The sequence below is a fragment of the Lissotriton vulgaris genome, chromosome 7 (genome assembly GCF_964263255.1).
Source record: "Lissotriton vulgaris chromosome 7, aLisVul1.2, whole genome shotgun sequence".
NCBI lineage: Eukaryota > Metazoa > Chordata > Amphibia > Caudata > Salamandridae > Lissotriton > Lissotriton vulgaris.
Window position 1 is genome coordinate 541,953,432 of NC_141695.1, and position 25,923 is coordinate 541,979,354.

At 45.9% G+C, this 25,923-nt stretch overlaps 1 protein-coding gene across 1 annotated transcript in view; it reads right to left on the reverse strand.

The window, feature by feature from the left end:
- The window catches only part of LOC147702002 (cytochrome P450 2B2-like), a 369,916-nt gene extending 346,076 nt beyond the window's left edge, over window positions 1-23,840 (reverse strand). Inside the window, exon 1 of the mRNA XM_086930617.1 lies at window positions 23,321-23,840. Within this exon, the coding sequence (XP_086786743.1) occupies window positions 23,321-23,488 (168 nt within the window). The 5' untranslated portion in view covers window positions 23,489-23,840. The remainder of the gene's footprint in view (window positions 1-23,320) is intronic.
- Between the last annotated feature and the right edge of the window lie 2,083 nt (window positions 23,841-25,923).

Genomic DNA, 25,923 nt, shown 5'->3' on the forward strand with positions numbered 1-25,923 from the left:
GTTAATACAGACCACACCACAAACAGAATTGCTGGTTGGCACGGTCATCGGCATCATTACCCAGCTCACTGTATGCTTTTAGGGCCAAATGTATCAAAAAAGCATTTTGCGATTCTCAAATAGCGATTTTTACAGAATCACCACTTGGTAATCGCAAAACGCTGTATATGTAGGAATCTCAAAATATTTAGCCATTCTTTAATATTACCCAACAACAATTCGGTAAATAGCGAATCGCTATTAGGTAATATGACTCCATTTGTTCCTATGGGCCAAAAGGCACATAGGTGCGAATGCTTTTGCATTAGCTAATTTGTTTTCCTAATTGGTAATCGTAATCGTAAATTAGCGAATGCAAAGCCAAGGGTGCCCAGGGGCCTAAGGCCCCCCTGAAGAACCACCGATATTTATTGTGCACATGTAAAGGGCACACATGCCCTACGGCCAGGTGCTCAACATGGCACTTTAAAAATGTATTTTTGTTCATTTTTCAAAATTTGAACATGGTTACCATCAACTAAGTTCGCATTTAGGAAAGTCTTCTTACATGTGAATTATGGATTTGCAAATTGGGATTTCCTAAATGCATTCGCAATTTAGGCAATCACAGAAAATAGCGAGTAACTAGATTGCAAATCCAAAAGCCTTTCATACATAATGAAAAGTCATTTTTCATTCCCAAATGGTAGAATTTTGCGATTTGCACCATTTGCGAATGCAAAATGCTTTCATACATCTGGCCCTTAGTCTAATGAAAGGCTCAGCTATTCATGTTGTGATAGGAATGACTGACTGGTTGGTTGCATACATATACCTGCAAAGGACACAGTATTTAATATTTTCATTTAGACCAATTTATGGATAACGACACTGAGGCACATGAAGATAAAGAGATTTGGTCAGGATTACACAAATGGTTAAGGGGGAACTGAGAATCAGCGACTCTGACAGAAGAAAATGTCTGGTTGATGTCACTGGATTTGCAGATCTGCCCGAGAGGCCGGTCGTCACCCCCTCCAGGAGGGTGAGGGTGCAAGGACTAATCACGTGGCCCATAATCCTGGCCACTGGAATTAAGCAATTGTGCGGCTGAGGTGATTTTCCCATACTTATTCATATGTTGCATGTCCCGTAATCCATCCTCTGATGTATAATCTCATTTGATGTATAATCTGCAGATTTTTTTAGAAAAAGTGGTTTTTAGTTACAACGGGTCAAAAGTTACTAGAAACGTAGCGACACGCGTTGCTGTGCAGTGGAAGACCCTTTGCAAAGGCTGACTGGTGACCTTTCTGTGGCTTACTTCTGTGCTTAGGTGTTAAACTGGTACTAATGAGCTGCAGCCAATGCCCAAACCGTGTTAAGAAGTTTAAAATGACAAAATAATGTAGTAATACTATCCCAAATTGTGCCTCATAATGCCGCGATATGTATTGCCTTTTCCTGCTGCATAATTTACCCAACCTTGCGGCATAATTTGCACTACCCGGCCACATAATTCCAGGGGCCCTGTCTATAATTTCTTTCAAGCAAGCGCAGAATGGAAAGTCACCCTGGGAACTGCAGAATCATCTGGTAAGTTTTAAATCAGGAGTCAGAAGAGAGGGACCTGAGATAAACCGGTACCATTAATAATCTAGTCGACTGGCAAAATATTTAATTACTCATCTACTATTTAATGAGGTGTTGTATTCTTCTAAACGGGTAAAGAGTTCTATATCATTCCTGGTGACCTTTTATGATTGTTTACAGCGGTAGATGGACGTGTCTTTCTTGTTTTAGGATAGGCCCTGACAAACGTTCCATTTTATGTTAAAAACTAAAATACATGGACATTGGAAAGTAAAAATAGTACTTGTTTTACTTTGCAGAGGAATCTGACACTGCCTGGCACATCTGTTCATAAAAAAAAAAAAAAAAAAAAAAATAGTTCAGCTTTTCAAGTTGTCCCATGCAAGCAGAAGAAGATGTAGCTGTGTTTATATTCTCACATCTCCGTGCCTATAATATCCAAAGTACTCCCTGGAATATGGTTGAGCCCATCCTGGTTTATAGGGACCAGGATGAGACCCCATGACAAAGCATGACACTAATGAGTGTGTGAGTGAAGAAGTGTGGCTCACTGGTTAGAGGCGGCAGACCCGAGAGCAGAGGACGGCCCGCGACCAGGGTTCGATTCCCGGCGCGGCAGGTTTCTGGACCAGGGTCAGCGGACTCGATAATTCTCTCGCCTCGGTGCCCACTCTGATCAGCGATCACACTCGGCAACTCTGGGCATTAGCTTGCCTCATCTTCACTAACGGCCCCACCAGACCGCCGGGGATGCCTGGTCTCACCCTGGAGATACCCATTAAGGGACCATCTCTCAGGGAAACCAGGAAGGGTAACGCAGCGGTCGAAGCGCCTTGGGACCCTACGGGTAAGTAGTGCGCTATATAAATGCCTATACATTTACATACATTAGACAGTGTTTAATTTGTGAAAAAAAAGGAGTGTTGGTGCCTGAAGCTTTGGTCAGAAGCAAGCGGCCGGTGCAATTAAACATCTAAGTCGAACACTAGGGCTTGTAGTTTTTGATCTACTGCCAAACACCCCCTGCCCCTTTTTCTGGCCCTTGCAGGTTTTTGCTTTCTCCCTTTATGATGGCTATGCCATCTTGCTCTTCTTCCGTCTTTCTGATCTGTGTGCTGTTTCCTCTCTTTCACTTGCAAATATGAGATACGGAAAAATAAGTGGGTGTCCCCAAAAATAAATGGCAGTGGCCCCCACGAGCAACCACCTGTGTGTTACGGTCTAGTTCCCAACAACCACGTGACCTGCGCCAAGCCTCACGAGAAGGCTCGGGCGGCGCAGAACGGCTGGGGACAAAAAAATGTACACATGCTGTCCTCCCTCTGAGTAAAGGAGTACACCCTACCTCCCGTGTCCCGTCTCTTCTGTTCCTCTGGGGCACGAAGTTCTACCCCACAGACTGGTGACGAGGATCCTAGTTCCCTGCAGAAACCAACGCATCGGGCCGCGTCAGCTCCAGTACGCAGCGTGGCCTCCCAGGTCCTACAGCGCTCAGAGGAAGGGCGGCGCTCAGCGGGAATTCGCCCTGAGGCAGCACTACTAAGGGCAGGTACGTGCACAGCGCGAGTGAGGCCCTGTGTCCTTGCACGTGCTTACAGCACACCACACACCCGCTTTGCCATTGCAGTACATCCTTGTAGGTGCAGGCCCACACACTCGAGGGACGCGCATAGCACTTGTGCTTCAGCAATGCCCACCTACCACAGCTTGCTCAGGGCCCTTGACTGCTGTGGTGCCTCTGACCAAAGGCTCCTCTACTGCCTCCCAGCTACCATCCCCCACAGCGGGCAAAGCAACCTGCTCTACAGTGTCATACTCACTGCCATTGGGCCAAGCAGCCTCCTTGCGCCCATTTAGATGACCGGAAACAACAACGTCAAGGCGTCCCCACACTACCAGCACAACAGGGACCTCCACCACACTAGTCAGGGCTGCCTCAGGGAGCCTCATCAGGTGCACCCACAGGTGCTGACACCCCAGACTGCCCCCTTCAGCCGTTCTCTCCAACGAAAACCCCAAGCGACACACATCAGTCCAGCAAGATGTGCACCCAGACCTTCTTGTTGACCAACACCGTGCCATTCCTCCCTAAGCCAGGCGAACCAGCCATGAAGTGGGCGGACAGGAAGGAATACTTTCTTAACTACCTATCAGCCCTAGCAGATGAAGGGGAAGAAGCGTTCTCCATCAAACACAGGAAGAAGATACTTTATCACAACCTCGGACCGGAGGGTCTACGAGTGTACGAGAACATAGTCAAGAAGCCACGAGCACCCACAGATGAAGACGTATTCCAACACATGCTTGGTGACTTAGATGGTCACTACCAACTAGTAATTTGCATAGCCATAGATAGATCTAATTTCTTCCAACGCAAACAAAGCGACACAGAAACGGTGGAAGACTATGTCGCAGCCCTCAAGAAATTGGCTATAAACTGCAAGTTCAGACATCTGCACGACGACCTAGTGCGGGACCAGATAATAATGCACACAACCAATACCAACATGCAGGAGAAGTTGTGGGTCAGTGGGACGCTCCCCTCCAAGAGATCATCGCGATAGTGAAAAAGGCTGACCTATCCAAAAGATGCGCTGTGGCCGTGAAAAAAGAGGACACAAAACCGACGGTGTGCAAGATAAGTGACAAAGACAACCCCAGAGACAAACCAGGCCCCTCCACAGGACACAAGCCTGGCCGACGACCCAGGAGGACCTCTACAGGACCCCCTCGGCCTGCCCATGCTACAGGTGCGGCAGCCAGACGCATATGGCCAATGACAAACGATGCCCTGCCTTCCACGTCAAGTGCTCCTTTTGCGGTGTGACAGGACACTTTGGCAAAGTCTGCAGATGGAGACCTCGCAGCAGTGCAGTTAAGTGCGGCATGTACGACTCGGAACCCAAATTTAATGTATAACTGGAAAAACGACCAACCCAGTACCAGAATGTAAAAGTCCTTTCCAGGCTGCTCTCCAGACATTACCGTTGTGTGGTGCTGTTCCTCACAGCAGGGTTACCTCTGGCCTGAACACTCGCAAAAGGGTGTGAGTTCATTCATTTAGCTGTACTCAAGAAGGACAAAAAGTTGAACGTCACGTGAAGGGTCCCCTTCACCTTGCACAACCAGCCTGCGCAGTCCCACTCCTCCTTTTATCTGCCACTGAGCAGTGCTTTAGGAAGTTTCATCAGCAGCCCCTTTTGAACAAAGGGAGTCCAATCACCACCCTCCTGCAAACAGTGCCTAGATCTTCGAGCACAGCCAAAAACTCTTATTATTTCCCCAATACAGGTGTCCAGCAATAATGTTATGCTTCCAACCCCTCAGCTGATTTTCTTGGAGCAGCGTTTAGTGGTAGCCTAGCAGTTTGAGTAGGTCACCAAAACCAGAGCCAACAAAGGTGATCTGTGAAATTCCATTTATCAAAATACCTGCATAAAGGCTTTGAACACATTGTAATAACAATCCACTGTTAAAATGCTGTTGAATACATGCTTTTGACAGTCATTCAGGCCTTTTTGCTTTCTCATACCTTTCCATAATAAACAGATCAAACCTATGAAATCTGACATAACCTTTCCCACTGCTCCAACAAGGTCTACATCCTTTAACACTGTCTTGACACAGTAACCAATACAGGTCTACAGATGCGCACATATTTTAGCAACCATTATGCATACAATTGCAAATATGTACAATACTAGAGTTGTCAAAAGAGTACAAAACCCCTCTGATAATCGCTTAACAAGGACTATCCCAATTAAAATCTTCTAACCCTACGGTTTGTCACAGGGGATGATAAACACCAAAATTCTGGTAATCTGAGATTTCATGTAATAGAATATTGGTCTATAGCCAGTACATCCACAGTTAATGTCCTATTAGCTTTGCAAAATGCTGCTCTTCACAAAAAAAAATCCAGGCCTACTGTCTTTGGGACTGATTATGAGTTCAGCCATCCATAGGACTGCCAAAACCGTGGTGGAGGTGCAGTGGCGGTCATGGACCACCGCACCAGTGGTCCGGCCACCATATTACGAGTGCGGTACTCGGACCGTGAGGGGAACACCACAACCGCCAGGGATCCGTGAACCCCAGCGGTGGCGCAGCAGTCCTGGAGCCACAATATGCTTAGCGCTGCAACAGCTGCACCACCAAGCATATTACGAGTTTCCCCCCGCCTCACTTTTCACTGCGGTGAGCCCGCCTTGAAAAGTGAGGTGGGGAGGAGCCCTTGTACATCTGGGCCAGGGGAAACATTCGGGGGGGCACATGTGTGTGTGCATGCACCCCCTGTTCCTGCACGGCATGGACTTAAATGTCCATGCCATGCAGGAGCGGCCTTTGATGTTCCCATTTTTGTGCCTTTTTGAAAGGCAAAGTAGTAATCAGGCCCTTTGTCATAATGTTTAATATAGAGACGGAACCTATGGTTTAGGATATAACTTTTAGAAGTGAACCAATCGCACCTGTACCCTTTATCACTGGTATGTCACCACAACCAACTCCAACAACAAACTATATTGAGTAAAGCTTTCCAACACGGCAGCTTTCAGGGTACAGAGTCTCAAAATTAGAAATGGAAACAACATTTCAATTGGCAAAAAAAATACTAGATCCCTAACAGGCCCTAACAAGGATCGTCACAGTGCAGATCTTCTAAGCCCATGGTATTTCAGAGATGGTAACCACCACTAAAACTTTTCCCTACTACAGTAAACTGAGGGATTCCAAGTAACAAAATACTTCATGCATGCTTTAATAGAAAACATTAACAATCCATCCTTAAATGACTGTTTGCTTTAGCACATCTTTTTCACAATAAACAAGTCATGCTCTCGACTTTATCATAAATTTGCATAATAGACAGATCTAGTTTATGGCCTTAGTCACTGACATGCCACTATGACCAACAAAGTCCTGCTGAATTGAGCATAAGCTTTTACACATGGCAAACAGAGGAGAACAAATACAGCAATCAGACTTTCTTTCCAGTTGTTATTTGTTGGTATTTACTGTGGGATTTATATGTGTATTCTAATGTTTTCAAAAATTGACAAAATAAATGCTTATGAGTATTAATTCGTATAGTGTTGTTCTATAAACAAATCAAAGGGATTGTGTTTTCCTAGTGCTTATGAGCAATTTAGTTTTTATTTACTTGCCTCCCTCCTTCTTTCCTAATGCACATTTATCGTTCTTTCATGCTCCTAATTGCTCAGAGGTAGGGTCTCTGGTGACAGCAAACTGTACTGCTGTATGAACAAGCATTTACAATGCAATGGTCTCGGCATTATTAAAGGTAGAGCTATTGGCATTGCTCATGACAGTTTTTTCCATTTTAAAAAAACCCATAAATAAATGGTATTGTCATTTACAATGGCAATAGGTGAGCATTAGAGAGTAGTAGAGAGTATTCGCGGACACAGACAGCCACACACACACACAGAGCCGCACACACACAGCGCCGCGCACACACACAGACACAGAGCCACACACACACTCACACACAGAGCCGTGCGCACACACACTCACACACAGAGCCGCGCGCACACACACACAGAGCCGCGGACACACACACAGAGCCGCGCACACACACACACACAGACAGAGCCGCGCGTACACACACAGACAGAGCCGCACGCACACACACACACAGAGCCGCCCACACAGAGTCACCTACAAAAAAACTACACACACACAGACAGAGCCACAGACAGAGCCCAACACAGACACAGAGCCACACACACACAGACAGAGCCACACACAGACAGAGCCACACACACAGAGCCACAAACACACACACAGACAGAGCCACAAACACACACACAGACAGAGCCACACACACACAGAGCCACACACACACAGACAGAGCCACACACACACACAGACAGAGCCACACACACACACACAGCAAGAAAAACGGCCCAATCAGGGGGCAGAAGGCACGAAAAGCGGCCCAATCAGGGGGCAGAAGGCACGAAAAGCGGCCCAATCAGGGGGCAGAAGGCACAAAAAGCGGCCCAATCAGGGGGCAGAAGGCAAGAAAAACGGCATAATCATGGGGCAGAAAGGACGAAAAGCGACACAATCAGGGGCAGAAAGCACGAAAGCGGCACAATTAGGGGGCAGAAAGCACAAAAAGCGGCACAATCAGGGGGCAGAAAGCACGAAAAACACAATCACTATCACATTCAGTTATCTATCCCCTGTATACATTCTGTACAGAAAACATTTTTTTCCTTCCCTCCTTTCTTCCCAGCATTGGCAGAGCCAACAGGACCAGCTTTAAAACTGTAAAACAATTTGTGCATATAACACATGTAAACTGCGTTTGTGAGGGGCAGTGTTTACATAAGTTACCACACTAAACTCACACCCATTGGTGCTTCCAATTGTATTACAACATTTACATAGCGCTTCGTGGCATGCCTACTTTTTTGTTTCAGAAAGCTTTCCCATTTTTAAGTCCGACATTGCCAACTACATGCCCCGTTATAATGAGGATTTAAACAGAAAATGGAAATTATACCCTACCTTCCTCAAACCCAGGGAGGTCACCGTGTGGAATGTGCCATTTCTTTCCCCCAGCACTTCCCTGGGTGTGTATTGCGAGCAGGTACAGCTGCGTCTGTGTTGTTACTTAAATCAGAAAAGAGGCGCCTGACAGGGTGTGCTCCGCTGCTGTTCCCCCCTGGCAGCCTCCGAAAGCCTAGAACAGTTCTCTTTCTTAGGGAGAATGCCCCCGCCCCCTAAAGTACACGTTTTCCTAAAGTCCCTTGTCCTAAGAACACGATGCCGGGTGTGCAGGGGGCAGCGTCGTGGTGTGGAAGACGGAGGTGGCTTGTCAACTCCTTAACAACAAACATAAAATGAGAAAAACAAAAAGTAGGAACAAACACTCTGCGAGACCCTGGCTGCACAAGGGCATCGGCGCCCAGAACACTCATGTTTGAGTAAGGAAAAGAAACGCTAAACCGTTTTTTCTGACTCCTTATTGCAATAACTCATTAAAGCCACAAAGCGCCTTGTGAGCATACAGCCCATGGAACAGCGCTATGCAGTCGGGCCGAAGTCATTTATGCCCCAGGCCCCCTTTGCATTTGATGAAGTCATAAGCACCTCAAAGCCCACCAGCGTTTTAGAGTGTTACAAGTAAAGCATTCAGACACAGACATGGCTGGGAGATGTGTAATTACTTCAGTGGAAAGTTTTTAAAAAAATCAACAAAGACACAGGCCTGACTTCGTCAATAAAACATGAAATAGCCACGGAAGTTTGTGTGAGCCATGAAGCTCTATGTATATGTACACAAAATTCCCCCACAAAGCTCATACAATGACACCATGACCCACAGAATTGTCACAGCCACTGTGAGTAAGAAAGTGCCCCTTCAGCTAGGAGTTTTCCCCGTAAGCCATGAAATGGCCCTCACTCACACATATAATGAGGGAAAAACTATAGGGGAGAGAAAAGGAGATGGGAGTAAAGTAGAACAAAATAGAGGAAAAGCAACAATAAAGGCAGGGAAGCGGTGATAAATGTGAGCAAAAGAGGCAAAATAACACACACACACACACACACACACACACACACACTCTCTCTCTCTCCTAATGCACACATTAACACCAACTAATCGGTGAAAAAGGCACAAATATCGAACCTCTACATAGAGATTAAGGCCGAACCCCGATTACCCCAAGCACACCTGGAAACACCACACACCACCAAATGCCACACACTGCGGGCATATACATATACACATCCCCGAATGCAACATACACGAATGAATGGATGCAAACACGCCATAACATGCACTCAAAGAATCACCAAATGCGAACATACACATTCATGCAGCCACTGTTAAAGACACAATTTCGCACTCACCCTCCATTCAATACACACAAACATCAAATGCACAAACGCACATTATATTACAGAAACACACACATACGTGCATCAAGTCAACACACACTCGCTTGTTATTTTGTCATTGGGATAGAAGCAAAGACGTGCACGCACAGCTGCACACACTCATAAAACACTTTTATTTTCGCACAAACCAGAGATAACACGAGTCAACGAAGACCCTGAAACACCGGAAGCTGACTACTTTGCAAGCAGTCGGCATGGTGTGCACCGTGGGTGCAGCATCCGCAGACACACAATAACATGTAGATAAGTCTCTCGACTTTTTAGTGTGCTCTGGATAATAACTTCTCTTTAAAAAAACATATATTCCTTAGCAGGGAATTCGGGTAAACAGCGCTTTGCTGAGCTGGAATAGAACAAGACAAGCTCCAGATTCCAGTGTGGCAAGTGGCACCAAAGCAGCAGGACAATAGGTGAGTGGCACCCATTCTGGATGACAAAGGGCCAAATGTCACTATCTTAAGGTGCCAGAGAGTTAGCTCATCCACAGAGGAAGGGAGTGGAGTAGGTCCCTATTTCTCAGAAATGTGACGGTTATTACTTCAGATTGGCCTAAGGACAGCTACAAACCCTATAGAGTGGCATAGGGTCATACGTTTTCAACTAAGGGTAGCAAAAAGCAAAGATCCCCAGCTCAAAGAGTAGAGGGCCAGGTGATGCGGTTGTAGCATGTCAGAGGCGTCCATTTCCTGGTGGTAGTGATGGGGAGGCTGAGCTTCTCATCACGGTGAAAAGGGGCTGATATAGGATGGCACAGGTCACCGACTTAGGGTCACCACCTCAAGATAGCAGTAGTGCAGCTGTTGTGGTCACTGGATGCCAGTGGGGCACGTCAGTATAAAATTAAAGAGGAGTGGGGCAAGTGTGTTCATCCCAAGATGCCAGAGGTGAGAGGGGCTCGCCCTTGGTGACAGAGGGACTGGTGTTGGCACCTCAAGTTGAAAAAGGGAACGATGCGTTCGTGGTAGGGAGCCAGAAGGCAGACAGAGACTTAAAACCCCGAGACACAGCTCCTGTTATAATACGAAACAATTGGCAGCAATGAAGAATGCGGACTCAGAGGGACGTCAGAGAGGAGGCAGTGAGCGGGGCAGAGTGCAGTGGCTGCAAGTTGAGAGAGAATTGTATCCGTTTCACGGGGGCGGGAGATCGGACATGGAGAGTGGGATAGGTGGAGAAGGGGGGACGGGGACGCGGGGGTAGATAGGAGGGAAAACAAAAGCCGCCTCGGATGCAGCACTCTTGCTCCGGAAACGTCCAAATTGGCGCCTGCCTGTGGTTCAACACTAAAACAGGGTTTCCCTTTGAATCTGGGGAAGCAAGGGGAGGACTTTTAGGCAGGCTTTGTTCTCGCCTTCTATTAATGGGAAGGGGCTACAGTTAGTCTGGACATAAATATCTCGAGTTGTCCTTTTTCCTGGAGAGGAGAGCGGTAGGGTGGGGGTACAATACTTCCTGCCTGACCTTTCTTGACGGAGTTGAGGTGGGCTCTTGTTGCGGTTGGAGCAGGGGTAACATCCTTACCTTGCCCAGCGTCATCCTGGTTCTCGGCTCCTCTTCCCGCCGGAGATGCTCTCCTTTGCTGTACCGGGGGTCTGCTGATGCCGTCGAAGGGGCGCCCTATGCCAAGTGCGGGCCGGGGTGCTCCGCCTGTGCTGCTGCGGTATGTGCCCAGAGGATGCTTTCACATTCTAGCAACATCCGCCGGGCTCCAGAGCCCGCAGCAGGACTGTACCATCTGCGGGCAGCAGAAGAGGAGGCTCCCGTCTGCTTCTGTACAGAAGCACATCCGGGTCGTCGCAGGCAGCTCGGTGACCCGGGGGGTGCTCGAGAACGACTTGCGGCGGCAATCCGGGGTAGGATCCCGGTGAATTAAATAAATAAATAAATAAATATAATCGGCAGACCGAGCACACTGCAGTCTTCTGGCAGGCGGCGGCCGGGATGCAAGGGCCAGATGCGGTCGGGCAACAATGGCGGCCGCAAGCATCCGAAAATTTTGGATTCGGGGGCGTGTTTTTGGCGTTTTGAGTGACGGATGACGTCACAGGCGAAAGAACGCAAAAAAACACGCCCCCGAATCCGAAAGAGACAGGGCTTTATTTGAGTGACTCCCTTCTCCTCCAATGGCTGGCCTCCGTTTAGGAAGCCAGCCAATGGAGGAGAGACGAAAAGAGAGGCGGGATAAAGCAGCCACTCTAAGAAACAATCTCCGGACTTCCGGCTTGGCCTACGGTCCCTCGACCTAAAAAGCAGATGCGAGCAGAGAAGCTTCATGACTTTCAGGATGTCTTCAGACATTTGCCAGTGCTGTTCACATTATGAATGACCTTATTTTACGTTGTTGGGTTGTGCCTATGGGATTCTGTGTTAATTTGAAGGCCGGTGTGATGGCCGCTAGGATTTGATTTTTACTGTGCATGTGGGCCTTTGTTTATTTGAAAGCAGTGCGGGAAATGTGCTCCTGCTAGGCTTGTGTGAGAGTTGCCCAAGGCACTTTACTTTTGTATACTATGTGTGGGTTACTGTTCTAGTGCATTTCCCACACTGGGATAAAGAACAAGCACAGTTAAATATGTATCCAATAAAAATGGCTTCAACTGGTGATTTTTCCAAGTGTCAGGTCTAATTTTGGCACCTGAAGTTCCAAATTAATTTTGGCATGTTGACAGTAGGAATGAAAGTTTTACTTGATTGTACAGGGACTGTATTAAGAACACTTTCAACTTCAGTGTGCAGGCTCACAATGGGTCCATGTACCAGTTATTGCCCAAATTGAGCTGTGTGCAGCTACTAATTGGAAACGGCAGAGGCTGCCTATTCAATGTTCTGCAGTGCACGCTCTCCCTCTCATATAACAATGCGCAGAATTTCTGAGATACAAAAGACAGTGCAGGTTCAGCAAAACTGGTGCTTGGACCCCTTGCAGATGTTCTTTAGGATACGGTTCTTGTCCTTATGTATGTGTGGATATGAGAGTAATGATTTTCAGAACAACACAATATAAAACTAAAAACAGAGGTATAAGATACTGTGCTTTATGCAAGGGGCATTGATTCTTAACGCCTTGAAAGCTCATGACGAGCTGAGCTCGTCATGAGCCACGGCGCTCCCGTGCTCATGACGAGCTCAGCTCGTCATGAGCCGTGGAACGCTCACATGCGGGGATAATTCCCCTGCTGTGCTGAGCGTTCCACGGGAACGGTTGTGGCCGTGACGAGCTGAGCTCGTCATGAGCACAGGAGCGCCGTGCCTCATGACGAGCTCAGCTCATCATGAGCATGTGAGCGCTGTGCGCGCCCCCCTCCCCCCCCAGCACAGTGGGGGAATATCCCCCGCAGAGAAGGGGTTAAGGCATCCATATGCCCAGTTGTCTTTGTTTCCACAATCTTGACATCAGAGCTTTCAGAAAGTAAAGCTCCACCAAGCTCTTGGTTAAGGTGGATGACATTGAGGTGGTGCTGCCTATTCTGGACTATGATCCTGCTCATAGTTTAGCTGTAAACCTGCTAGCCATTATACAGCAATGTGCATTGAATAGATGGCTGGAATAATAGGAGCTCAGTGATGCTACCAAAACAGGAGAGAAGTAGGTGAAGGAAGTATAGGTGGTCCAGTAACCCTCTTGACAGCCAAAAGGACATGTGGATGATAAAAATTGCGTATTTGCAATTCATTCTAAGTGGCTTACCATGGCCAAAATGGGTCTCACAGGAAGCATCCATCAAAAACAAAATGCTCAGTTGTAAAGGCTATGTTATATTGTTTTGAAGCTAGAGGGATTCAAAGCAGTACACGTGCAACAAAGTCCAGTGCTTTCCAGTTTCTCCTGAAAAGCAAATATCCCCTTCGTTGGTGTTTTATCAGTTTCTTTATACTAAAAACTAGACATCCTAATCATAATTATTTAATTATTTAAGAGCTGTTGTTAAATAACATCAGAGGCATTTGGGTGACCTTAAAGGACAAGCTACATTCATCACAGTGTCATTTGTGTAACTAAAAGGTCAAAGGCGCTTTCTTTGCTCAAGAAAGCGCCTGGCTCAGGCAGCTCGATAAACAACTGATCACAGCTGTTTGGAGGGTAAGCATCTTTCTGTGGAAGCACCCCTCTTAAGACAAAGCAGAAACTCTACTCAGATGAAACAACATCTAGGTAGAGCCATAGTCCCACTCTGTAGTACTCATTAAAGCTCTTTTTTCATCACATATGGTCTCGTGACGCCGATGCTGACAAGCCAGATCTTAAAAAGAAAGTTCAAAGTGGTAGCCCATTAGTTAAAAAAATAAGAGAATTAAAAATTAAAGGAATAGCAGTGTGTGTTCCCTAGACCTGCACACTGTTTATTCATATTGGAGAAAGAGAAAAAACATTACCTATGCAGGGTACTTCAGTATAGCCCGATTTCAGAACCTCTTTCTTTTTAATGGAGGTGCTGACACTGGTCCTACAAGCTGGAGACCTCATGGAGCTGTAACTATACGCATATATGAACAATTGCCGGCCAAAACAACCACTGAAATGAGATAGACAATGCCTTTCAGGACAAAGATGCTAGTGCTCTGTCTGGGATTCTGAACTATATTTTGGAAAGGCAAAAAAGGCAACAGCAACCACAGTTCAGTTCCCTAGGACAGTAAAGGACACCAAACTGAAGAAATCCTTTCTACCCTCAAAGAAAATTATGTATATAAAAGGAGGTTATTCAAATTTCTTAACGAAACAAAGGACTAGATAGTGAATTATCTGAAGTTGCTTGTGCTAACGACTTTTTTCATTCAACGGTACATCAAGCAATGTTAGGAATATCATGTCTATAATGGGTTTTGAGAACACAATGGTCACAACATCAGGACCAGCAGTCAGCATTTGCTCAATGTAACCAATGTCTGCAAAGAAAGAACAAACTCAGATAGCACTCCTTTCGACAATGTTGCTTCAAAAAATTGCAATCCACTTAATAGTTTTCAAACTGATTTATTCATCGTGTATTTTGGATTATGTATTTCATTAACTTCATTATTCATATGATTCATCTCATGTGCATGGCTGTAGCAATAATCATCTTGCTTTACAGGAACCCCAATGCATTTCGGGCTCTACCTTTCATCAGGGGGTACTACCTACAAGGAAAACAACACATATTTATAATCCAAGAACTAACGAATACCTAAACAATGCTATTCGTGCTGTGGGAAATAATGTGTAAAGAACCATCCCACCTCAGAATCAGGAGGTGATACTCACAAGCACCCAAGAAAGGTGTAAAGATATCATTTCAGATATATTTCAAAGAGGGAGTGCAACCACAACCACAACCCATTTATTGTACACTCAATGTAACCAAAGCAGAGTCACATGACATTGTGCATCAAACAAGGGACAGAAATCTTTTTGCAAGGATGGGACTTTACTTTCTTGGATTGTCATACCCAGGTGACAATTGGTGTATCTACCATTGGCTACGGAGTTCTCATGGAAAATCTGCTCGTGACTGCTATGTATTAAAACAAGGAGACTTGTCTGCTCATTAATTAGAGTTGATAACTATTTGAAAAAGTTCAGTAGTGTGCGAGTCTGCAAACTGTGGAAAGGGCTCCGCTGCTGTGGTTCTGGGAAATACCATGGGTCATTTCCAATCAGACCGACTATCTGATGGGCGAGAGCAATGTGCAAGCACATGCTCTCCGTTAATAGCAAACATTGTTGCACGAGTGTACACTCTGTGGTGATTTTCCAACTTTTGCAGATGTGGAAGTATTCATAACAGCCCCTTTTTTGTACCAGTGAGTTTCTCAAGAAATGAGTCCAGCAGAATGCAATACTGATCCAACTAGTGTATACTTTAACTCTTTCAGCAACTTTGCTGATTATTTTCAAGGAGTTCAGGATATTCTGAACATAACGTATTTACCAGGCCTCCATTTGGCTAACTGAGGTTATGGAATATACATCTACGTATCCACTGTCAGAGCGAATTGTGGAAATTGTTATTGTTTCTCCACACCTAATTTTAAGCGGGAGAGAAGTGTCCACCCAGAATCCAATAGGCTTGGCTTCCTAAAGCTTAAGGTTTTCAGGTCATGAACTCGCTGATAAAGTAGTAGATGATGTGGGGGGATGGGGAAAACAAAAGGACAGAGAACTAGTTTTCAGAATGTGTTCATATGACTAAGATCCTGAAACTAGTGAGATTCTGTTCAAATACACCCACTATCTCCATCACGGAGTATTGGATTTGCATGGGTTGAAAGTTTTTCTGTGTAAGACGCTATTTATGTGGGAGCCTTGTCCATATTTCTGAATCTTTTTTATTGATTTTTTCAGATAAATACCAACAGAAAACAATGTTTCTTGTCTGCATTTGTTTTTAAATGTGGAAAAATACAGAACATTGTGAGTAAATCTCCGTGGTATCTTTCATTAATTCCAGGCCAACATCTGAACATAAAGAGATTATGGTGAATTGACAAACAAGATGAGATTTCCTTAAATAAAAGGCATGTATCAACATATGTTGTAGTATAATGCTCATATTTACCTGTGGGTGTATTGTTTAGTTATATATGGCTGCTTAATTTGCTAAAACACTACAGGCATCAAAGTACGAGTGCACCTTTATCAGTTAAATAAATGTGGAAATATACAATTTTACAACTTCATTTATTCACAACAGAAAATAAATATGGGCATATATTGAAAAGGAGGCCAAAACATGAATATGGATAAATACCGCAAAAAATGTTAAGAAAAACTAAATGCCATAAAACCAGGAGCCCTATTTGTGAGGTAGTGCAAGAAATCATCTTTTTTTAAGATTACATAGTTTCTTGGGTTTTAAATGTTTAGTAAGTAAATATCTGCCAGTAGCTTGTACGCCTTATCTCTGTGTGTTTGGTTAGCTGGTGACTCCTCATTTTGACCATCCACATAACGCATGAGAAATGCCTAACTCTAAGCAGGGGCGGGTCATCTGCTAAGGCGGAGGAGCGTCACCTCACTGCTCTCAGAGCAGGAGAAAGGAAAAATAAAATGATAACCTAATTAGTATCATTTTCTTTTTTACTACAGGGCTGGGTTAGAGTGGGGCGGGGCTGGGCTGGTGGAACAGGGGGAGGAGGGCTTTGCACACACCAAGTGCGCCTGACAGCTTGGCTGGCCACCTTGGGCAGGCCAAACAGTCATGCGTACTTTGCATGTTCCCCACCAGGCGGTATTGCACAGCCTGGTGAGGAAAAGGCACAAGCTTCCTGTCCCCGGTTGAGCCCCGAACCATTGAGCTCAGACCAATCACAGCACTGCATTGCAGTGTTATGATTGGCTATGGGGAGGGAGCCTGGGTGCTTCCTATTTGCGGAACTGAAGCGGAGGAGGGCCGGCAAATGGTAAGAGTCCTTTTTAGGTCTCATCTATGCAGCGCGCATGCGCTGCATAGGAGGACCTTTAGCCGTCGCTCTGGTCGTTTTCAAGCATTGCACTTGTGCTTGTGGCATCATCCAGCTTGCGGGAGCGAGCAGGGGGGCGCCACAAGCACGAGTGCAGTGCTTGAAAAGGAGCAGACTGCGCACGCACGGGGCACTCACGGGCTCACCCCCTGCTCCCCCTCTCTCTCAAAACAATTAACTTTTGCGGCCGTGGGGCCGCGCTTGTGTTTCAGCGCTTGTAGTAAGTGACTTGTTTGGAGGTTTACTTAGTGTCTCACTACGCTGCCACCCCCTGCTCAGCTAAGCCTGCAGTTTATCTGAGCTACCAATAAAATAACGAAGTGCACTGGCTACTGAGCACTAAACCCATTAATGGGTATCATGTACTTAAAGACATTTGCTGTTTCACCGGCTCATGTTTCATTTGAGCTGTTTAAAACCAAAAAACACCCAGCACGCAGTCATGAGCAGTATTAAAGTGCCCTATAATTAATAATACTTTGGGAAACCTCATCCTTTCCTGGCTGGCCCTGCTGTTTGCATCACATGGTTCTCTGGACTACCGCAAGTCTGAAAGCTAGATTAGTCTGATCGCTATGTTGCCGATGTCAACTGTGCCCTTTTGCCTTTCTGCCCACACTTCACGTTGTCCTTTTCTAAGAGTTCAACTTTCATGCTGCCAATGCCACGCCCTCAACCACTCTAGCACCCCTTAGGCCATTTGTTCAAGATGGCCTTACTGAATGCTGTTAGTCAATCCCATTGGAAGCTGTCTTTGTGTACTTTTTCCTGTCTGCCCTGCCAAGCCCCTAACACACTTTGGCTGGCCTCTTGACCTTCCTTTTTCAGGCTCCCCCAGGCCCTCCCCTGATCTTCGTGGCACGTTTTTCCCCACTGAACTGGGGTGGCAGAGTGGGCTAAAGAACGGTGATCTATGCTCAGACGTGAGTCCCTTGCTCCCTTTGCCAGTGGATTCAAGCAAGCCGGGCTGAAGACGGCTGGAATGCCAGAAACCGGTCCTCAGAAGCTTGTTTCCGGTCCAGGGAAGACATGGCTTGGCAGTTCAGGCTGGACTGTTCCCATGAGGCACAGGGTCAGACTGATTTGCATATAGCCATGTCTGAACTGGGGTGGCAGAGTGGGCTAAAGAACGGTGATGGATTAAACCCAGATCTTTTGACTGGGTGTGGGTGTTTGATTGATTACGATGCTCCGTCCATCACCACCCCCTTTTGTACCACTTTTTTCCCCACTGCGGCACACCCATAAAGCTTCTGGCACCACGGCCCTCAGTAAGTTAATTCTCCGGCCCCTTGTGGCCCAGCCTTCATAATAAAATGAGGCGCTTAGTCATGGCCGCAGCATTGCTGGGTAGTGTCGACAGCTGTGGCCTGTTTATTAGTCATTATTCCTTCTGACTCCTCTGTACATGGAAATTCACATCTAGGGAAAATCAGCAAGGAATTTGCAAAATGTGCGTGGAAGTAGAAAACAGATTCTTCGAAGTAATGCGAGGGACATATTTGACTGTTCTCGCTGCTTGCTTGCGACTGAACCCCCTCCATCATCACCACCTCTAGCGCTTATTCTTTATCCTTAGTCTTTCTGTGTCACCTGCCCCGTTTCTCCAATCCTCTGCTCCCCTCCTTTCTCTCACTCATCCTGCTTCTAGTTCACTCTGTGTCCGTCACTCCTCATTGTCCTATAGTACTCACTCCTCGCTTCTGCCCCCAACACAACTCAACCCACTTAACTCCTTACTCCGTCCCCCCTCTCATCGCCAGCACCTTTCATTCATCATTTCACACCCCGACTTTCCTCCAGTTACACCCTACTTTGCTGCGCTCGTGCCCCCCCCCCCCCCCCCCCCCCACCCCCCCTCCCATCACTACTACAAGATCAGCACATCTGGCCTCCGCCCGGGGAGGAGAAGTTCATTGAGTCCAAGGCTAGAGTGACTGGCGGGAAATCCGGTCTCCTTCCGGAGAGAATTCCTCAACGAGCCTGCTGCATCTGAACACCATTTGTCCACCATTCGCTGAACAATTTACAACATGCATTGAAAATGTAATAGGTCTCACCTTTGATTAAGTTAAAGCCATTTGCTTTGCTAATGGTACTGTATACCGAAGCAAATGGCTTTAACTTAATGAAAGGCGAGACCTATTGCATTTTTAATGCTTGTTTTAATTTTTTGCCCCGCCACCCCCATTCCCTGCCAGCTGCCACTGTCTCTAAGAACAGAGTTTCTAGTGTGAACAACTTCAGCAAATCAATTAGAGTGTTAACTGGCGCTATCACGAGATGCATTACTTTCTAGAGCTAAAGAATACATAGAAGGAGAATCCATCTTTTCTGTTCATGCTTGTGACAAGTATTAATTTGAGCCAAAATGTACACGTCTAGTTTCTTTCCAGTGCCTCTTCCGTCCAACACAGAAGAGATGCTACATTTACTGTATCCACGCAGGGCTCTTAGTAATTACATTTGGAGAACTGGTGGGTTCCACGTCGATATTGCATGTGGTCTGTGGGGCTTTTGAAAAGACACTGCTGTGACAAAAACTGACAATATCTTGTGCTGTTGTAAATGGTAAGAACCAGCCAATAAAAGTCTGCCTGAGGCATTATTTTACAATCTGCCGGTGGTAGAAGTGCAACCACATCTGAAGAGGAAGCCTTCTCATATTTTTTTTTCTCAACCTGTCCACATTCACACAAGTGTTTCCAACACACCATAGCCTATATTCTCATAATGGGACAGGGGGCCTCGTTTGAAAGAGCTGTGATCAAAAGTATTGTTACAGAGATTACCTCTCAGATCTTTTAAATCCCTTCTCATTTGTAAAGCAACTAATTCAAAAATAAATATCTTGAAGCGAGAGTTGGGTTGACTAAAATAAAAACGCACTCACACAAAAGGCGGATTCTAAGGTGAAGTTGGATTTAACTGGTCCAGGGTCGGACTGCAACATAAAATAGGCCCGTGTAACCAGATTAAAAGTGGACCCAATTAACAAATCCGATAGCTGAAAAAGTGGCCCACTTTGTAAATCATGCAATTCGGAATTTGCTAAGACACGCTGTCAGAGCTTTAAGTGGGGTGAGAAAGTGGGGGGTGAGGGGGATTCTCTAAAAGATGTGTGGTCTATGTAATTAAGAACACAATTTAAGCTCGTCAACTACATTTTAGTGATTTCCATAATGTGCCACCTGATCAATGCTTTGGTGCCTCCCTGAACTTTCTGTTATTTCAACCATTTATATATATATATATATATATATATAACACCTGATATACACCTAAAACCAACCAGAACTACTGGCTTTGTCAATGGTGGTTAGCTGTTTAAGATATACGAGTAACAATGATATTGTTGTGAATAATACTGAAAAAGGTTTAATTCTGAAATTATGAGACTGTCAATTAAACATTACTGAGGCCTGTGGAGAGTGCATTGGTCTTCAGCGTGTCTGAATCACTCTTGTTATGCACTTCCTATGCTTCACTTCACCACCACCCATACACACAACAAAACCTGAAAACATCACATTTTCTTTTACTTTCACCTTGTCAATAGTTTAAACACTGTGCATCTCCTTCATACACATTTGCACAGAATCACATTTACAGCTGGAATACGTGACCATCGCTCTATGCAGTCTGCAAAGAGGCCAAGGGTTGGATGACTATGTATTCAGAACACATTTCCAACCCTCGGACAGGCACACTCAGAAACTTTCACTGCCTTTATCCTCAACTCCAGAGCTCGCAATTGTGGCCAGCTAAAAACAACTGGAAGCGGCTCCATTAAATGAACACACTATACACGAATAATAAATTGCTGACATTGATTGCCTTAATCAATCAATCAGAAGTTTTAAAGTGCCCCACTCACCTGCGAGGTTCTGAGGGTGAATGTCTGTTACATTCATTGTTCACAAATAGAACCGTGTTTTTGCCATTACAGTTCAGGACATGAATATAGGGTCTGATTTGTTTACTACCCGGTCAGAGACTGGGAGGCCCACTTTAAGCACTGCACATGTGTTTTGCAATGCACTGAAGACTGCAAGCATGTGTGCTTGCTGCAGGCAATGTTTGTGGTGCTATCGGGGAAATCAACAGTAAAAACATATCCGCTAGATCATAAAATAGGCAAAAAAACATTCCAGACACTGACCTGTCATGACTAGCACTTCTTGCACTGCCAGATTGCCCTAAACCAGTCCAAACCTGAACCAATCCTTTGTTCTCTAAGCAGATTAGTCACCACAAGCTCACCTTCTCTCATTACGCAATCCCTCCGTGGCTGACTAGGGGGCATGGGCGCTATTATATCATTTATACCAGGGTCATTGGAATTATGTGGCAGGGGAGCATCACTATATGCAGCTAGGTTGACTACATTTTACAGTAAGAAAGGCCAAATTATGCGACATATTGCAGTACATTGTTTTTATAGTATGACTTCATTATGTTGACATTTTAACACCTAGTAATACTGTTTAGGCAAAGATTTCACCTCATTAGTGCCAGTTTTACAACCAAATACAGAAGTAAATAGATGAAAAATGGCCAGTTAACCTTTGGGAATGGCCTTCGACTGTACATGAACACGTCACCACAGTTTTGGAACTTTTGTTCAGTTTGAGCTAGAATCAATTATTTTTTTTGTAAAATCTTCAGATTAACTAGCAAATGATGGATTATGTGTCAAATGTGGCAAATCCATAGTTATGTAAAAACAGCTGTGGTGACAGAATCGTGTAATTCCAGTGGACCTCTTTATGTACCAGGCTCCTGTGATGTTCTAATGCAACGTCATGCGACATATGTGGTAGTCCAATAAACAGTCAAGAGGTACCAAAAACACTCTGACTGAAGGTCCTCAACTTTCTTATTCCAGGTACTAACTACACTACACATGGCCCCTCTCATGCCAACTATCTAGAGATTTCACTCATGAATCAGGGTTCAGGGTGAAGCAGTGGGCGTGCCTATTTGTGAAGGCAAATAAAGAACAGCTGCAAAACAACCACTGAAATTTATTGCAGAAAAAGGCTCTGCCTGTATTCGTCCATGAGCCACACAGATCACACGCAAGCCTTTGTCAAGGGAATTCGGCAGAGAACCAAGACCCGGGCAGAGGCACTCTTGAGAGACTTAACTGTGGAGAACGGCCCTCCCTATATGGAGACACTTTTCTGTAGGAACATGTCGCAAACATTCATCTGACTGGCAAACATGTACGCACGCTTCCTTCTCAGCTCGCTGATAACATCTCAGGGCTCCCAAGGCAAACGCACAGTAAAACATATTCCACAGGACAACAGTGTGCCTAAAAAAACTCGAGGTCAGTGAATGATTAGGCCTGCAAAATGCACGAGCAAACCTTCACCCAAACTAATTAATATTTCAAATGTGGGTACTGGTTCTGGGAGCCCTACCGCTTTTGATATTTAGGTTTAGATGCCTGTTTCTAACACCAAACTTCCTTTTTCCCCTTTTTCTGTGCTGTAAAAAAAACACAGGCTTCAGATGAGTCATAAGGCGTACAGTTGTTACTCTGCTCTTCTTGTCTGAAGTGGCAAGATAGCTCAACGGGCAAATGCAACGCCGCGCCAGGGGTACTAAGCGCTATAAACGTGACCGCTTGCAGACATGTATGGCACATTTGTGCTACTGCTAGCTGCGCACGCATGGCTGTGCCCATTTGGCTTACACACGGGAAACTTGGCTGCGAAGCACAGCAAATATCGCCAACCGCCCCAACAGTGTTTAATCAGTTTAGTATGTGTCTATTCTGGGTACTCGCTTCATCCTTCAAACTGACGGCGGCAGGAATGTTAGGACAGATAATGCCATGTAGCCGATTCAGGCTTATTTGGGAACGTATTAACCCGTGGTAAGACAGTTAAGACAGCAGCAATGCGAGTTAATGCGCCTGCGGTAAAGATCAGAATATAACCATAAGGCGCTACAAACCCCCTTCAATTTCCCGACGTTGAAGAAATAAATACCGCTTAATGGAGTAACCGTAAACTATTGCATGTGACACCAACAGTTCCACACAAATATTAAAATATCAATGAGCTCATTAAAACTGTTGTAAACCGCACCTCGGATTACCTCCTCCGACCTCCTTCCCCAGGGCATTTCACCAGCCCATACCTCGTCATCTGCACGCGAGAATAGGATTGCTTGCTTGTCCTGCACCCGATTTCTTATCTAAAGTTTATTTTCGTGCACGAGAGGATGGTGAATGCAATAGGCGTAGGTTACATGTCACTGACTCGACCCCGGACCCTCTGACCTGTCAAAAGCAGCGTCTGGTCTGAATAGCCCCATTACAGCCTCAAGAGCCGTCCGGCGGCTGGCGTTCACCCACCTGCAGCAGCGTGGCGTGCGGCTCGTTCTTGTCCAGCTGGTGCAGGTTGCCAATGAAGGGCCAGGGCGGCGGCCCGGGGGGCAGGTCGGGATCCCTCTTTTTCCAGGAGGCCAGAAACAGGAAGAGCGCCAGGGCCACCAGGGCGCCCGCCACCAGCAGGGAGAGCATGGTCGCAGCGCAGCCTCCTTCGTCGCCTACAGCCTGCCTGACTGAGCTCGAGCACACACGGCACCTGTGAGCGAGGACTGCAGTCTCCCCTCCCCCTCGCCCCGGCAGCAGCACGTACACACGTGGCTAGGCAACCGACTATCTCTGCGGGCCACGATGCTATCTCAGCCATGCTGTCTGATGGAACTTAATGGCTTTTCCCTTGATGGCGCGCGGCAGCACTTTTGCGGAGAGGGGGAGCGACCTCCGCCGCAGCGGGAGGGCGCGCGAGGGGCCGCGCGCCCTGAATTCAGATGAGGCTGCGCGCTCCACACTGGCCTTGAAACGAAGGGCGCCTCGACCGCTGCCAAACGCAGCAACATGCGGGAAAGAACCAGAGCGAGGTTCTGGAAAAAGGAAGATGCGGACCTTCGTGGGAGAAGGAATGTTTTGAGGTAGAAGTTAAAATGCTGAAATAAAACACGGTTGGCAAAAAAAAAAGAAAAACAGGCTTCCCCTTCAAAAAGGGAAGCTCGGCATTTATTTACAATCCATCACTAGTCGCGCCCCCTGCCATGTTTATTTTATGCATGTGACAGAAGTGCATACACTACAACTCCATTATCGCTAAGCTCGGAATGGTTACAAATGGCCTATTTGTGACAGCTATCATTTAGCAGCCGCCCATACCGCTTCACCGACAGGTGGAGCGCGATGAACGCTGCGCCCAGAAGAGGCCTTCAAAGGACACATTTGTATTCGCCTGTGGCTAGAAGTCTGACTGCCTTTCATCTACTTGGACTTTTACAGGGGAGACTATACCATTGCATTAAAAAAAAAACCTGCACGTAGTGTGGTGCAGAGGTCCTCCTATAAAGCATGAAAGTATGTATTTTGTGGAGTTTTGGTGTGCTGTCTAAAATGCTAAGGGGTAAATTTAAAAGCCCCTTTCGCCAAATTTGCGCCGCCGTTGCGTCATTTTTGTGACGCAGCGGCGGCGCAAAGACAGCGCCATGCTGCAGGCTATTTACAAAGTGACGCATCTAGGGAGATGCGTCACGTTGTAAAGCCCTGCGCCACATGTGAGCGTTCCTTCACAGGTTGGGGGGCGGGGTTCCGGCGCAGGAACGCCTCCGAATAGTGGCTGAGGGAAATCTACAAGATTTCACTCAGACACGTTTTCGGCCTAGCTGCTTAAAAACCCTGCGTCTGCTTAAAGCAGGCGTAAGGATTGACACAGCATGTTAGGAATAGGGGCACCTGAGCCTTGCTGGAGCTGCGCCGCGCTTGCAACGCAACTCCAGCAATGCGCCACCTTTCCGCGCATTCCCTTTTCGCCTTTAGCGAATCACAACTAGAGAATCGCAAAATGCAATGTATGTAGAATTTGCAACATTTTTTGCGAATCCTAGATATTCCTTAATTGCGAATCGCAATTTGAGATTCGCAATTAAGGAATACATACCCATTCATTCCTATGGACTAAGAGGCCCATAGGAATGAATAGGAAGACATTCTCATTTAAAAAACATTTTTTATTTTTATTTATTTATTTATTTATTTATTTTAAAGGTTTTATATAGCGCTGGCTAGACCCGGTGGTATCAGAGCGCTTTACATGAGCATCAGATCATAGTTACAGGTTACATTGTTACAAAGGTTACACAGTTATCAGAGCATGGCAACATAGTTACTTGTAAGGTCAAGATAAACAATAAGCGCAAATACGAAAGGGGAAAAGCAAGCAAGGGGAAAGATTCAGGGGAGGGGGAAAGAGCTGGGGAAGTAGACCGGTAATGAAGGCAGGAAAGAGGAGGGGAGGGTGAAGGACATCGCATGGATAGAGGAGGGGAAGGGCGTTTGATGTGGTCTTGCTCGACAATTCAGGACTATTGAACTGCAGATTGTGGCACAATAAGGGAGATCACTGGGATTCTCCCTCTCTTTTCTCCCCGGTGGGAATCTTGGGATAGGTCAAAAACATCCCAAGGCATCCTGGAAACTAGGTGCATTTCTTTTGAGAAACACCAGATACCATGAGATGGCATACTAAGGTAATTTCCACTCACGGTAACTGGTTGAAGGATAGGCCCACTTGCAACGAACATTGTAACATACTTTGACCACATGCTTATTATGTTACTAGCATTTTTAGAACACACATACACTGGAACAGTTTCTTGCTGCTTACGTAACATAAGTATTGTGCGCTGCTAATCAGGGCTTATTCATATGCTTGTTTAAAAAGCCATGTTTTTAGCGATTGCCTAAAGCTCATGTACCTGGGGGTAGTTTTTATTGCAAGTACCAGATGCGGGGACGAACACTGAAAATCTGGAGTCACCCATTTTCTTCTTAAATTTGGGGATGGTAAGGAAGGTAATTTGGATGGATCGGAGGTTTCAGTTGGGGACGTATTTTTTAATACAGGATGCTAGGAAGGTTTCTTCCATGAA